At 38.9% G+C, this 15366-nt stretch overlaps 3 protein-coding genes across 4 annotated transcripts; all 3 read right to left on the reverse strand.

The window, feature by feature from the left end:
• Positions 1–554: 554 nt before the first annotated feature.
• On the reverse strand, positions 555–1793 carry LOC112184929 (F-box/kelch-repeat protein At3g23880). Its single transcript, XM_024323155.1, has one exon. The coding sequence runs from the start codon at positions 1791–1793 to the stop codon at positions 555–557; it is 1239 nt and encodes a 412-aa protein (XP_024178923.1).
• A 3590-nt stretch (positions 1794–5383) lies between these two features.
• On the reverse strand, positions 5384–7951 carry LOC112187932 (F-box protein At2g23160). 2 transcript variants are annotated; one of them, XM_024326908.2, is made up of 2 exons: positions 7359–7951; positions 5384–5933 (listed from the first exon to the last, which is right to left on the reverse strand). In XM_024326908.2, the coding sequence occupies exons 1-2, from the start codon at positions 7707–7709 to the stop codon at positions 5706–5708; spliced, it is 579 nt and encodes a 192-aa protein (XP_024182676.1). In that variant the 5' UTR covers positions 7710–7951; the 3' UTR covers positions 5384–5705. The 2 variants fall into 2 exon arrangements, with proteins under 2 accessions (XP_024182676.1, XP_040369750.1); XM_040513816.1 differs by having other exon boundaries at positions 5385–5889; positions 7359–7942.
• Positions 7952–13084: 5133 nt separating this feature from the next.
• On the reverse strand, positions 13085–15063 carry LOC112184931 (F-box/kelch-repeat protein At3g06240). Its single transcript, XM_024323156.2, has 2 exons — positions 14712–15063; positions 13085–14386 (listed from the first exon to the last, which is right to left on the reverse strand). Exons 1-2 carry the CDS (start codon positions 14792–14794, stop codon positions 13465–13467), a joined length of 1005 nt encoding a protein of 334 aa, XP_024178924.2. The 5' UTR covers positions 14795–15063; the 3' UTR covers positions 13085–13464.
• Between the last annotated feature and the right edge of the window lie 303 nt (positions 15064–15366).

Below are 15366 nucleotides of genomic sequence, written 5' to 3' on the forward strand. Positions count from 1 at the left end.
AACCCAAAAAAGGAGAGAGAAGTTTGGGCAGGAATAAGCAAATTGATTTTGACTCTAGGGGAATGAGTATCTTTTTCTTATTAATATAGATAAAAACATAAATGAAGATTACCAGGCCACATTCCAAAAAGTCATGCAGTTGCACCAAAAATTAGGGGCAAAACTTGAAATTTGAGTAGCATTTACGTTAAAAGCATGATAATAGCCCAACATAAAAGAGGCAAAGGCATACCGCATACAGAAGTTTCACCAATGCGAGTCATCTTTACAGCAAAAGTTAGATTTAATCTAAAGAGTAATGATCAGTTTCAGTTTTCACCTCAGAAGTAATGACTCGAATACAGACAGTTTTGATAGAACTTGAATCATAAAAGTGGCACGCCTGACTATCTCTAAAAACCATTGGATTAGAAGATATTGAGTGACCAGTGGCAAAACCTAACGTGACATATGACTTCAGCATCTCATACAGAAGGAGCAAAACAAAAACACGGCATACGATTTCAGCATATCAAACAAAAGGAGTGCAGTGAAGGGGAGTTGCTGTGTTGGTCTCACACACTTGCGCCGGTACTGCCGGTTACTGGTGAAACTAAAGTTTCTATATAAGGGGCAGTTTCATACATGTAATCAGGATACCCCATGACAGTCCTATATTTCTTTTCCCTTGGGTTATATAATGCCAAGGTGCCTATAGGTTCCAGCTGCATCAAAATCTCGCCATTATCAGAAATGCATGCCTTGTATGTATACGGTTCACCGTCATACAAAAACTCTAAAGGGATGTTTTCATCTTCATCCATAACCTCTGGAGAGATGTTCATGACTTCAGTCCAAGATTCCTTGACTCCATACTCCTTCATAACCCACAACTTTAAATTGCCAGCAACATCACTATACACGGTTTGAAAGACTAGAGTTAAGCAATTACAAGGATTTCCAACTTCGGCAATCAAAAACCCATTGTCATTTGGATCGGGAGGATAGGGAAATGGAATCTCATGAAATTTCTCCTCCGCTAAATCAAATGACACTATCCTTGAAGTAATTAACCTACCGTCTTCCTTTTCCTTCAATACCCAATGCAGAGTTTCGTTAACTAAACACCCTACCCTCCTCACCCCGAAGTACCTGTTGAGCCTTTCAATCTTCCTCCATGAACCCCTTTTGAGCATAAAGACAACAACATATTCATAACCAGGTTTATAGCTATTCCCCAGTATTACTTTGTAATCATCAGTGGTTGAATCATAACCGAACCCGAAAAAACATTCTCGGGAGGAATGAACAGGAGGCTGTGGTAGGACCCGGTATTCTCCGGTACAAGGATTCCATAACATAAAGGTAAAGGATTCTTCCATTAGAAAATGATGAAAATCAAGTATTAGACATATCAAGCCATTGCAACTGCCAACTATTAAAATCCTAGAGACAATAACCAGTCGATCCAGTACCGGAAAATCAAGCCTTCTGCTTGGAAGAGGACCATCATGGCTCAAAAACTTCAATATTGCTTCGTACTCTGTGGATTGGAAAATTTTATCTCTGATAAGGAGAGAGTAGCTGGTGCTGATTTTGGTGTTGATGCAGCTGAGGTGTTTTCTGATGAAATAAGGGTCGGAGATCAAGGCCCGCCAAGCTTTGCACACACACCGGAATCGGAGTAAAGATTTGGCCGGTAGACGTGACAGGATTTCGACAATGACACAATCTAAATCAACAGACTCGGAGCTAGGTGCGGTACCGGAGAGAACTACTTGTTTCTGCCGCCGAGTGCAGAGAGCGTCCGACATCTTTCAAGTGTTTCAGTTTGCTTAGTGGCGACTGCAGAGAATCCTATAGCATTTCCCTCACTTTTCACTAGTGTTCATCGTTATTTGGGCTGGGTCCAACTCAAACTATTTTACCAAGTCCAACCCAATTACCAACACGTTTTTTTTTTTTTTTTTCAGACACCACGCAGTCTGTAGTAGCTGCTAGGGTGAATTAATCAAAGGCAAAACCATCTATTTTCTAACGAGAAACAATATCAAACTTTTTGTTACATTGAATCGCACCTAGGAGTAGGGTTAGGGGTGTAAATGAGCCGAGTCGGAGCGAATACTAAGGTGATCATGTTCGGCTCATTTGTTTTTTATCGAGCTCGAGCCGGGCTAAAGCTTGAATTTTCTTTTTCATGTTCAAGCTCGGCTCGGCTTGAATATTTTTCTTAGGCCCGAGCTAGGCTCGGCTCGGCTTGATTTATTGGACGAGCTCGAGCTTGAATAGGCTCGGCTTGGCTCATTTGACTTTAAATTTAAAAAATAAAAAAGATAGAAAGAAAATTTAAAATAATAATCCAAATTTGATGCCTAACCATCATACAAATACCTTTTATTGTCTAGAATAAACTCAAAATGATGAATCCAACTCAAAATTGCACTTAAAGTAATTAAATAAGATCTCAATTTTTTTTTCTTTTTATAGTGGTTGCTATGGTTTGATTTAATTGATGCACAAGTATTGTTATTTATTATAATAAATTTTATTTAAATTTTCATATTCTCTTCCAATTGAAAATGAATATAATAAAAATAATTGAAGAATTGAGATTAGAAAAATTATATTTTTATAGTATAAATATTCATTAGTCGAGCTTTAACAAACGAGCCGAGTTTTAACAAGCTCGAGCTATTCATGGAAAATACGAGCTACTCACGAGCTAGACGAGCCGAATATATCCTTGCTCAAGCTCGGCTCGTCTCGTTTTTTTGTCGAGCTTAATATTGAGCTCAAGCTCGGCTCATTTATCTTACGAGCACGAGCCGAACGAGCTAAAATCGAGCCGAATACGAGTCGAACACGAGCTGTATCGAGCCTACTTACAGCCCTAAGTAGGGTTGTCAATGGGTCGTGTCGGGTCGGGTCAAGGTATTTGTTGTGTCACAAGAGACAAACTTAAACCCAACTCACTTAATAATCATATCAAAAATTTAATCTCAAACCCAACCTATTTATTAAACGGATTACCCATTTCTAACCTGCTTAACCCATTTAATAAATAGAAAATTACATATAAGTAACAGACCAAATTTATAAAAATAGAAACCTCATCTTGTATTAGATTTATACAATTAAGGACACAAAGCCCAAGCCCAAAGAGAATGGAATAGACTTAACCTTTGAATTTCATGTGTAATTATGAATTAATACAATTTTTCATTAAAATTACTGCAATGCCATTATCAGAAACTTCTTTTGTCTCTCTTCTCTCATCTCTCATCAGAAAGGCTTCAAGGACAGATCTCTCAATTCTTGTTCAACTTCGCCTCGTCCACTCCGGACACTGCCACAGCTCGGTGCCCGTGGTCTATCTCAGGTTAGATTTCGGGAGTCCAACTCGAAGCTCTGGAAAATGCAAAACCCGTCGGAGCTGCTATTCTCTTTCCGGCGTTCGTACTCCATCCACGGTGCATGATCAGACGAAGCACAATCACAGGCGTGACGGCGACGAAGTGAAGAAACGAATGCGACAGGTTTCCAGGCTGGAGGTGGTCGGAGCAAAGAATTCCGGTCGGATCATGATTTGGGTCGCGGGTCCTCGATCAGGTCGAAGAAGCTTGAAGCTTCTGGTAAAATCTGGTGTGCTCGGTCCTATTCCAGCCACTATATTCTTGATCTCAATGGTTGATATCAAGCTATGGAGATAATACACGGACTAGATTGGGCTAGAAATTTTTTTATTTTCTGAAATAATTTCTTTAATTTAAAACTGCTAAAATTCATAAAAATTAGTTCGAGTATCCGAAAAATTCCCCAAAAATTTCCACACTAGTTTTGTCGCGTCCTTCATTATCAAACTCTTAAATCAAGATAAGGAAGAATGCAATAGCAGAACTAGACGAGTATGTGTGTAGTAGCAGGATTAGATGATAAAGAGTGAAGTAGCATGATTAGACGATAATGAGTGCAGTAGCAGAACACGAGTACAAGTGCCGTAGCAGAACTGTATGAGTATGAGTGCAGTGAGTGCAATAGCGGGATTAGACGAGTGCTGTAGCAGAATTAGATGATGGCAAGTGCAGTAGTAGAACACGAGTACAAGTGTAGTAGTAGAACTGAACGAGTATGAGTGCAGCGAGTGTAGTAGCAGGATTGAACGAGTGCAGTAGCAGAACACGAGTACAAGTGTAGTAGAAGAACTGGACGAGTATGAGTGCAGTAGCAGAACAAGAGTAGCAGAACTGGACGAGTATGAGTGCAGTAGCAGGATTGGACGATGACGAGTTCAGTAACAGAAAACGAGTAGCAAAACTGGACGAGTATGAGTGCAGTAGTAGTAGATGATGAGATGAGAATAGTAGGAGAGTGAGGTTTTGTGAAGTAATATAAAGGGATTATTCTCAAGGAAAAAAAATAGTAACATAAACGGTTAATTTTCAGAAAAAAAATAACATAAAAGAATTATTCTAAAAAGAAAAGTAACATAAAGAATTATTCTCAGAAAAAAAAAAAAAACAAAAGTAACATAAGGGGATTAGAAGTCAAAAAAAGTAATTAAAGGTAAAAAAGTAAATTAACTCATGACATGTGGCAAGTGGAGAGCACATTGTCCTTATTTGTAAGATTTAGTCTTTATATGTTTAATTCAATCTTTAGAGGATGTATTTGTTAAGTCACATTTTGTCAATGTAATTTGTTATTTAATAAATAGGTCGTATCGTGTTGGACAAAATGACTGATTTAAGGGTTAACATTGCGACCCATTTAACTAAAAAAAATTCAATCCAATATTGATGAAGCAAAATATTTCAAATTGTCCAATCGTAGGATCAAATACTCCCAACGTCTAAAATTTCAAGAAGAAGTATAGTATAATCGGGTTATACGGATTCACTTCGTGTTGCCAGGTTGACCCGCGGCTAACCCGTTTATAAAATGGGTCATGAAGGATTGACCCATAGCTGACCCGCTTTTTAATCGTGCGGGTTCAACCTACTTTATTTCGTGCGGGTTTCGAGTCGTGTCAGAATTGACAAGCCCTACCTATGAGTCTTACCCTGTTTCTCAACCCTCCATGGCTCCATCACCACCTAGCCCCAAGGATTATCGAGACGTTGGTTCTTGAAATATCTGGCAAATTCAGTTTGAGACTCAAAATCCAAATGCATCGAATTCATCCCTAGTTGTCAGTAATTATAAATTATAAATTTGAAAGTTAAGCAATTGGATGGTTGTGTATGAAGATTAACCACTGATTGTTCGGGGGAAAAAAAAAAGAATCAAGGTTAACTAATGAGTAATGAATGCTACTTATAAATCTAATACTTTTACAATTACAATTACTGAAGTTTGAAATGTTTGAAGTGTGGATTACTTTGGTAAGCTCTATTGATTGGTGGTTAGAGAATGTGCAACAGCACCGAGAAGTGATGAGCTATTCGTTGCAGTTGGCTTTATTCTTTGGGAAATTTAGAATGTGCATCCCGAATCCTTTATACAATATGCAATATCAACAACGTCGGAAATTAAAACGAGAAAGCTTACGATTCCACCACCTACAGCTTCCTTCAAGGTCATTACTGATGCTACTTGAGACCAGGACACACTTCAATGTGGTCTTCTGAAAGACGAATACCTCTGCATGAGGCGGCATTCCCCTGATGGCTAAAGAGTTGGCACTTGAAATGGGAATTGCAGTTGCCCACACCCTTCCTCCAGAAAGGCTAACCAAGCTGCGGATTGCACAGCTTTTGTAACCTTACAGAGCACTGGGTTGCATGCCCGTCTTCCTCTTTACTTCTTGTATTGTTGTAGGATGGAGCTCCTGCATGCTCTCGCTTAGTTTGTTTCACCTTTAGCTTCAATGTGCTTCTTTGCTGTTGTACTTCCATAGTAACAACTACTTGCCTACCAACATATGTGACAATTAAGAGTCCATGAACAGTACTTACCTATATTCCAGTTAATCATATAGCCGGTCAGTTATGCAAACCAGTATCTCTCTCCTTTCAAGCTAATGCTACTAAAATCACAACAACAAAAAACTCGAGCTCAAAGAAATCTGACACATCTTCATTGAAACAAAATGGTGGAGGGAAGATCAAGACTATTGTGTTGGTCACATAAACAAATTGCTGCACAGGGTGCAGGTACCTGGAGTCGTCTAAAATGGCTAAGAACTTAAAACATTCAGACAAGTGTTTTATCCACAAGTAATACCAAAATATATATAACAAATATATATATATATATATATATATATATTTATATACGCAGACAAAATGGAGATACAACAATGATTCATACCAACTGCATCAAAATATCTTACAGAACTAAAGGAAGGTTTGAAAGATTCATGAAAAAATAAATCCCCATTATATTCAATAGAAATCAGGAATGAGATTGATCTCAGCATGTAGGTTTCACAGGGTGTCATTGGTGTACATAAATCAGTTCCTGTCATCCCAAAAACCTCTTCAGCATCTCACAATGTTTGTTTCACACGCCACTGCCTGTTAATGGGGAAACTAAAGTTTCTACATAAGTTGCCGGTTTAGACACGCAATTGTCAGTAACGTTCCTACATGTCTTTTCCTTCGGATTGTATAATGTAAAGAAGCAGCGATCGTCATATACATTAAAGACATCAATCAAAGTTGCTGCACCAATCCACCATCATCAGAAATGCATAAAGGCCTCTCGCACCTAAAATGATCACCGGGCAGAATCTCTGAAGGGATTTTCATGACTTCATTCCAGGATTTCTCGACTCCATATTCCTTCATCACCCAAATCCTAAAATCTAACCTAGAACTGGTTGAGATGGGTCTGGTCGAGATGGGTCCACAGTGTAAGATTAAAGAATTTCTAATATTTCCAACTCTTGCAACCAAATTACATCTGTCAACAGAATTAGGAAAATATGGGAATGCAATCTCATGAAATTTCTCCTCGGCTAAGTCAAATGACACTAACTTGGAAGCAATCACCCTACGAAACTCATCCCGTTCATTTAATACCCAATGTAGAGTTTCGTTTACCAAACAGCCATTCCAAAGCACCCTAAAATTCTGGTTCAGGCTCTGAACCTTCCTCCATGATCCCGTTTTTAATGTAAAAACAAAAGCAACATATTCACCGGCACTGGAAGCAGAAAATCCCACTATTAACTTGTAATCATCGGTTGTGGAATCATAACCGAATCCATAAAACTTTAGGTAGAGCTCAGAAGGAGGTTCCGGTAACACCTTGGATTCTCTAGTGCAAGGATTCCATAACATAAAGACTAAACTATCCGAATCAATTAGTAGACATATCAAGCCATTGCAAGAACCAATTATCTCAATAAACTCAAATTCAAACCGCGGATCAATTACCGGAAAATCAAGCTCTCTGCTCGGAACGGGACCATCAACATGGCTTGAACACTTGAATAATGCTTCACAGTCTATGGATCGGGAACTGGAGTTCTCCTTATCCATAAAAAGGAGAGAGTAGCTGCTATTGATTTTGGTGTTGATGCGGCTGAGGTGTTTTCTGATGAAATAAGGATCGGAGATCAAGGCCCGCCATGCTTTGCATACGCACCGGAATCGGAGCAGAGATTTGGCAGGCAGCCATGAGAGGATCTCGACGATGACGGCGTCGAAATCAAGAGACTCGGAGCTGGGTCCGGTACCGGAGAGAACCAGTTGTTGCTGCAGCCGAGTGCAGAGAGCGTCCGACATGTTAAGTGTTGCTCTGTGGCAGCAGCTGAGAAGCGTAAAGCATTTCACGATTGAAAATGAGAATCGGAAAAAGGAGTAAGAAGCCTTTCGCTGTTCTTAACTCTACTCTTATCACTCTATGGAGAGAAGGATGGATAAATGAGGTATTACAAGTAAAGAGAAGTAAATTAAACTAGAAATTTTTTCTCAACTAGAGTCAAATTAATCAAAATTGATCGATTGCAATATAATAAGCAGAATGTCACGTTGCAAACATCTAGATTCATTTGTTGATCGGCCAAACTTGGTTAGATTTTCTGTTTAACACGAATAAGTGAAAATTTACTTCTCTTACAATACAATTACACAAAAATTATTTAAACACGAATAAGTGAAAATTTAGTTCTCTTACAATACAATTACACAAAAATTATTTAAAGGGATCTTGACCAAAAGCACTAAAATTGGCCAAAATTAGTCCACTTATCCCAGCAACAAATTTTTATTCTCATTTACCCTATTTTCAAGCAAACTGACAGTTTTGCCCTTGACATAATTAACAAGCTACATTTTATGACACTCAACTCTCCAGCACGACTCTCTCTCTCTCTCTCTCCGATGGCGTCGAACTCCGGCATCACCTCCAGTGCGACATCGAACTCCGGCATCACGACCTTGGACGACATGCGACGATGGCGTCCAAGCTGAAGCTTCGGTCGGAGCTACTCTCTCTCTCTCTCTCTCTCTCTCTCTCTCTCTCTCTCTCTCTCTCTCTCTCTCTCTCTCTCTCTCTCTCTCTCTCTCTCTCTCTCTCTCTCTCTCTCTCTCTCTCTCCCTCTCCCTCCTCGTCGGAGTCAGAAAGATGACACATCCCCCATCGAGCCAGACTCCCTCGCCAATCACAGCTCCTCCTCCTCCAGCCACCACTTCTCCGTTGACCACAGCTCCGAATTCGAAGTCGACGACTTCTCCGTCGACAATGACTGCGATTTGCAGAACACCTCGAACTACAGGTCCACCAGTAGCATCCGGGAGCTCGATCTCATCCCCTCCGATGCAGTGATTGACCTCCGCAACATCGCCGACCGGATGATCACCGAGATTGGAGAAGCTTCCGGGGACGCCTTACCGGAAGCTGAGATTGGCATCTTGGACTGATCGGATGTTCGAGGTAGGGAGAGAGAATTTTGATTTGTTGACTTCGGTGCCCAAATCAGAATTTTTTATATATATATATTTTTTTAAGTAATGGGGCAGAGGGAAAGGAAAAAAAGTTTTGAATGTCTATTAGGGGGCAATAGACATTTTTAAATTGATATAATCTCTTTGATTTTTGGTTTAATCAAAGTTTTATTTGTCCAATTTTAGGAAGATTAGTTCTCATTCCGGCAACCGAAAGTTCTAGTAGGGGGAAATAGACGTCCATTAGGAGCAATACATGGCTGATAGTCGTCTATTGGGAGCAATAGACGTTTATTAGGGGGCAATAGACTATTGGGGTAATAGACGTCTATTGGGGGGCAATAGAGGTCTATTGCCCCTCTATTAGAGCAAGTCCAGCGATCTGCTCTTGACCGGGCAAAGTCATGGAATGATGATGTGGTGACTGGGTAAGAAACTATTTTCCCCTCCACCGGTCCAATTTCAACCAGACAAACATTGGCTTTCTTTGACCAAGGCTAAGATTTATTCCAAGCCCATGCCTTTTTTCTTGCCCAGGCTTGGCCGGCTGCCAGCTCGGCCCGCAGTCGAACGTGGCTGACGTCACAGGGGCCGCACAGAGAGAGACGCGAAAGAGAGAGGGCATGAAGAGCACAGACTAATGGGGGAGCGCCACGTCCAACATCATCTGTGATTCGGTTTTTTGTCACGTAGCGACAATTAATTGCCCATTGTGGGCGCACGTGGCTGATAGCTGTTGGCGGGGTTGGGAATTTGAACCCAACGATCAACAAATCTGGATCGAACAGAAGGAACAGTAAAAGAAGATCTGACGACTAGGAATTAAAATTTATTTTTTTAAAATCCGATGAACTGTAAAAATGAACAGTGAATTTAAATAGTAACACCACTGATGAACAGTGAAAATTACTTGAACAGTGAGTGTGAACAGTTTTGACAAGGCAAGAAAAACAACGGGTGTAAACCCAGTGGCAATGAATAGTAACTTGACTGGTCGAATTCTTGACTTCTCGACTTTGCCTTTTCTTGACTACGGGTGAACTTGTTCTTAGGGGGCAATAGATGTCTATTGGGGGCCAAAAAACTTTCCGATGAGATTTTCTGAAAATTTCGGTGGACGACGACCAGTGACCGGACTCCTGCAGCCAGTGACGGAGCTCCGGCAAAGTCTTCTATGGTTTCTCTCTCTTCCATTCTCTCTCTCTCTCTCTCTCTAAGTAACAAGGGGTGAGGGTAAAATGGTATTAAAAAAAATTTAAAAACAAAAAAAAAATCTTAATGGGGTATTAGAGAAGACCTCCTTAGAAAATGTTTTGGATAAAAGAGAATTAAAAAAACTTAATGGGATAAGTGCGCAAAAAATATCTAAAAATGAGGTAAATAGACATAATCTCCCTTATTTAGAAAGATTGCTTAACGCAGGGGCGGCCCTGAGGTAGTGCAAGTGGTGCGGCCGCACTAGGCCTCCAATCTCGGGAGGCCTCAGATCTCAGAATATGTGTATATAACATATATGAACAAAAAATGTCAAACAATTTAATGAAACGCGAAGTAGTCTAGTTGGCCAAGTCACTAGCCATTTTCCACCTATGACCTGTGTTTGATCTGTAGTAATCTCTCTTTTATTTATGTTTTTTTTTTTCATATATTTTTGCTTTTCCTTTTTACATTCTCATGTCTTTTCATTTCTTTTTCGGCTAATTTTCCTATCTATTATGTTTTTGATTCTTATATATTATTTTTATTTGCCTTCTTATATTAATTTGACCAAATTTTTATAATATATTTTTTTATTTTGGAATTAGTAAGGCCTCATTTAGATTTTTGCTCCAGGCCTCCACAACTTCAGGACCGGCCCTGGCTTAACGGATGGTGTTATTGACAAACATTTTTCTCTATTCATAACCTCCGTAATTTTTATTACTATAATTCAATTTTTTTTTCTCTTTTTTTATTTGGTAAGTCAATCAAATCCCAAACCTTATTTGCCCGCCTCCTTCTGTGTCTGCCTTCAAACCCTTATTTCCACTAAAGCAATTACTGCTCTCGTCAACCATATCCAAGGCACGGTGAGCCTCCGTCGGCCTCAACTGAAATTAACTTTCTCTTCTTCACCTTCTCAGTCCCCACCGCAATTGACGCTAACTCCAACTAAACCCGATTGGATCCTAAACCCTTATTTGCCGCCTCCTTAGAGCATCTCCAACAGAGTAGCTGAATTTAATTTTTAGCTATATTTAACTATTTTTGAAGCAAAATTCAGCTCCAACAGACTAGCTATAGCTTAGCTATATTTAACTTTAGCTAAATTGGCTAGCTATATTTAGCTAGAGAATCCTACATAGCTAAAGCAAAAGTTATATTTCTCTCTCCTCTTTTGTCCACATGTCAGTTTACGATTCGATGAAACATAATATATCACTTACAAATAGCTATCATTGATGGAGCAACATTGTTAAATCAATAGCTATAATTCACAAGTTTAGCTAAATTTAACTAAGAAATAAATTCTACTGTTGGAGATGCTTATGTCTGTCTTCAAAACTCATTTTTCCAAAACAATGGGTTTTTGTGACAACCTGGAAATATTTTTGTACATATCCATTTACAAAATATTGGTTCCTTATACTTGTTTATGAAAAAAGATAAATACCAATTAACCATATAGGAGTGAATGGGTATTTGTAAGACTGCAAAAAAGGTTTCCAACATTTTCAGACTAGAACGAGTTCAAGTAACCATGATCAAACTTCCAACATTACTGTGAGCATATATATTCCAACTCTAACCAGCATCAAAATTAAAAAACAGATTAAGGATGCATGAACTATTCTAAAGTAGAAATCCTTATATTCAACAACACTATTCACTCACAAACACAAGATAGCTGAATGAATGTTATAGCAGTTCGTGACTCTAGCATTTCAAGTACACCAAATTCCTGCAGCTGAAACCAGATATTAGGGATTACAATGAATATCTACTTGCTTCTTTGGTTGCCTTATAGTGTGTTTCAAAGAGTATAAACAGAACAAGGTTTGTAAAAACAAAAGGCAGAAAATGTATGAAAGGAGTAGGCAAAGTATAGCAAAGCATGACACAGTGTTAGAAACTCTACAACATACGCACCTGGAGTCTATCTTGTAAAATAGCTATAAACTTTACATCATATAAACGTAAATTCCAAAAAAAAAAAAAAGGAAAAAAGAAGAAGTTGAATGTAGTTCAGGAAGAAATAAACAAGGTGATTTTGACAAAAAAAAGTTCTTGGGAATGAATATTACGTCAAAATATTGAATTCCAAAAAATTATGCAGTTGAACAAAATAATAGGGATAAGATGGAACATTCTAATTATACAAACACAAAAGGGAGATATAAAAGTGATTCATATATACAGTATGATTTTGCGAGACAGGTATCAATTGCATCAAAATATCATACAGAAGAATGTGTTAAGAGATTCATGGTAAAATATCAGTAGAAATCAAGGTAACAGAGACCTAAACTTTTTATGAACAAAAGTGGTTCCAAATTTCACAAGAGGAGTGAGATTCAAGAAATCCTGATCAAACTTCTGACTTTACTAAGACCATTTAAATTCCAAGTTTCCGACTCTAGACAGCTTAAAAATGCATAGTCCATGTCAAACTTGTAAAGTAGAAATGTGTCTATTCATCACACTATCACTTGCAAACACAAGATAACTAAATCATGCTTGTGAAATTTAGCAGGTTAAACTCCCCAATTATGCAGCTGAAACAAATAGTAGGGTATAGAAACAGGCTCAAATAAATAGATTGACATCATACTAAGAATGCTCTATGTGGAGCAGGTTAATACATATCAACACTCTCGAAGATTACCTGCTTTAAATTGACATGATAAATTCATAGTTAAAAAAAAAAAAAAAAAGTGGGAAGGATAAGCTCATACACGCATCATCTTGTCACAGAACAAATAGATGCAAATATTATAAGCACCAGTAAATAGCTATAAACTTGCAACACCAAAAGTGAAATCCAAAGAAAAGGAAAGTGAAAGTTCGGGAAGAAATAAGGAAGGTGATTCTGACTCAAGGGGAATGAATACTTTTCTTTCTTATTTATATAGATCAAAACATAAATGAAGCTTACCATGCTGCATTCTGAAAAGGCATGCAGTTGCACCAAAAATAAGGGGCAAATAGAACTTGAAAATTGAGTAGCCAACATAAAGAGGCAAAGGCATACCGCATAAAAAGTTTTACCAATGCGAGTCATCTTTACAGCACAAGTTATAGTTAATCCAGAGAGTCCTAATCAGTTTCAGTTTTCACCTCCGAAGTAATGACTCAAGTACCAACAGTTGAGGTAAAACTTGAATCTAAAAGTGGCACTCCTAACTACCTCTAACTCTAACTATCATTGGATTATAAGACATTGAGTGAGCTGAGGAAAAACCTACTACAGCATCTCATACAGAACGAGCAAAACATAGACACGCATATGACTTCAACATCTCATACAAAAGGAATGCGATGAAGGTGACACGTTGGGTTGTTCTCACATGACTGCGCCAGTACTGCCGGTTAATGGTGAAACTAAAGTTTCTATTTAAGTAGCAGTTTCATACCAGTAACCACCATAGCCCATGAGAGTCTTATATGTCTTTTCCTTGGGATTATATAATGCCAAGGGGCCTGCAACTTCCAGCTGCATCAAAATCTCGCCATTATCAGAAATGCATGCCATGCATGTATACTCATCATCTACAACCTCTGAAGGGATGCTTGTGACTTCAGTCCAAGATCCCTTGACTCCATAGTCCTTCAGCACCCACATCTGAAAATTCCACCCACCTCTGTCACCCATGGTCATAAACTCTAGAGTTAGGCAATTATTAAGAACTCCAACTTGGGCAATAAAACCCTGCCTGTCACTTGGATTGGGAGGATAAGGGAATGGAATCTCATGAAATTTCTCCTCCGCTAAATCAAATGACACTATTTTTAAATCAATAAACCAACCATCTTCCTTTTCCTTCAGTACCCAATGCAGAGCTTCGTTAACTAAACACCCTTCACAACTCACCCCGAAATACCTGTTGAGCCTTTCAAGCTTCCGCCATGAACCCCTTTTTAGCATAAAGACAGCAACAACATATTCAACATTTTCAACAAAGCCATAACCAGATTTATAGCTTCCCAGTATTACTTTGTAATCATCAGTGGTTGAATCATAAACGAACCCGAAAAAACATTCTCGGGAGGCATGAACGGGAGGCTGTGGTAGCACCTGGTATTCTCCGGTACAAGGATTCCATAACATAAAGGTAAAGGATTCTTCAGTAACAAAATCAAGTATTACACATATCAAGCCATTGCAACTGCCAACGATTACAATATTTCGATTAACAAACGGTGGCTCAAGTACCGGAAAATCAAGCCTTCTGCTCGGAAGAGGACCATCACGGCTCAAACTCTTCAATATTTCTTCGTACTCTGCAGATCGGAAAATTTGTTCTTTGAGTAGGAGATGCTGAAAGTAGATCTGGGGTTAGGGATGAGAGCAGAAGAGAGAAAAGGTTGAAGAAAGAAGACGAAGTTGTATTGATTAGACTTGACTATTACAGCTGTCTCATTACATATTGTATTTATATATGAGTAGATGACTATTGCTTAGACTCTAAGCTAGTGTGATTAACGAGCTAAACCACTTTCTGTTTTGCTTAACAGACTACTAACAATTTGATGACTAATTACAACTGGACATGTGTCAGGAGTTATTGTGGATTTGGCTGACTTTGCTTCTCTGTTGACTTGACCTTGACTTTCTTCTTTATTTGTATATAGTCTACAGGAGAGAGTAGCTGGTGCTGATTTTGGTGTTGATGCGGCTCAGGTGCTTTCCGATGAAATAAGGATCGGAGATCAAGGCCCGCCATGCTTTGCACACACACCGGAATCGGAGCAGATATTTGGCCGGTAGCCGTGAAAGGATCTCGACGATGACACAATCTAAATCAACAGTCTCGGAGCTAGGTGCGGTGCCGGAGAGAACTACTTGTTTCCGCCGCCGAGAGAAGAGAGCGTCCGACATCTTTCAAGTGTTTCAGTTTGCTTAGTGGCGAGTGGCGACTGCAGAGCATTTCCCCCAATTTCAAATGAACCTGTCGACTGGTGATCAGACTCATCAGAGTCATTTTGGGTTGGGTCCAACTCAAACTATTTTACCGACTCCAACCCAATTACCATAAAGTGAACTACATTGTTTGTTTGTTTTTTTTTTTGTCACTATCCCACAGTCCCTTCCAACAGTATAAAACTGAAAGTCTGAAACCGAGATTTTTTTTTTTGGTGTTATCAGAAGGAAATCGAACCCTTGATCTAGTCTTCATTCGATTCTCAATCTTCTCACACTGCTTGAGCTAATCTCAATATCTTAAAACTAAGATGCTAGTTTTTGAAATATCTAGCTGATTCGGTTTTTGAAAATTAGCTAATGGAATTGGTTAGT

The sequence above is a fragment of the Rosa chinensis genome, chromosome 2 (genome assembly GCF_002994745.2).
Source record: "Rosa chinensis cultivar Old Blush chromosome 2, RchiOBHm-V2, whole genome shotgun sequence".
In the NCBI taxonomy this organism is placed as follows: Eukaryota; Viridiplantae; Streptophyta; class Magnoliopsida; order Rosales; family Rosaceae; genus Rosa; species Rosa chinensis.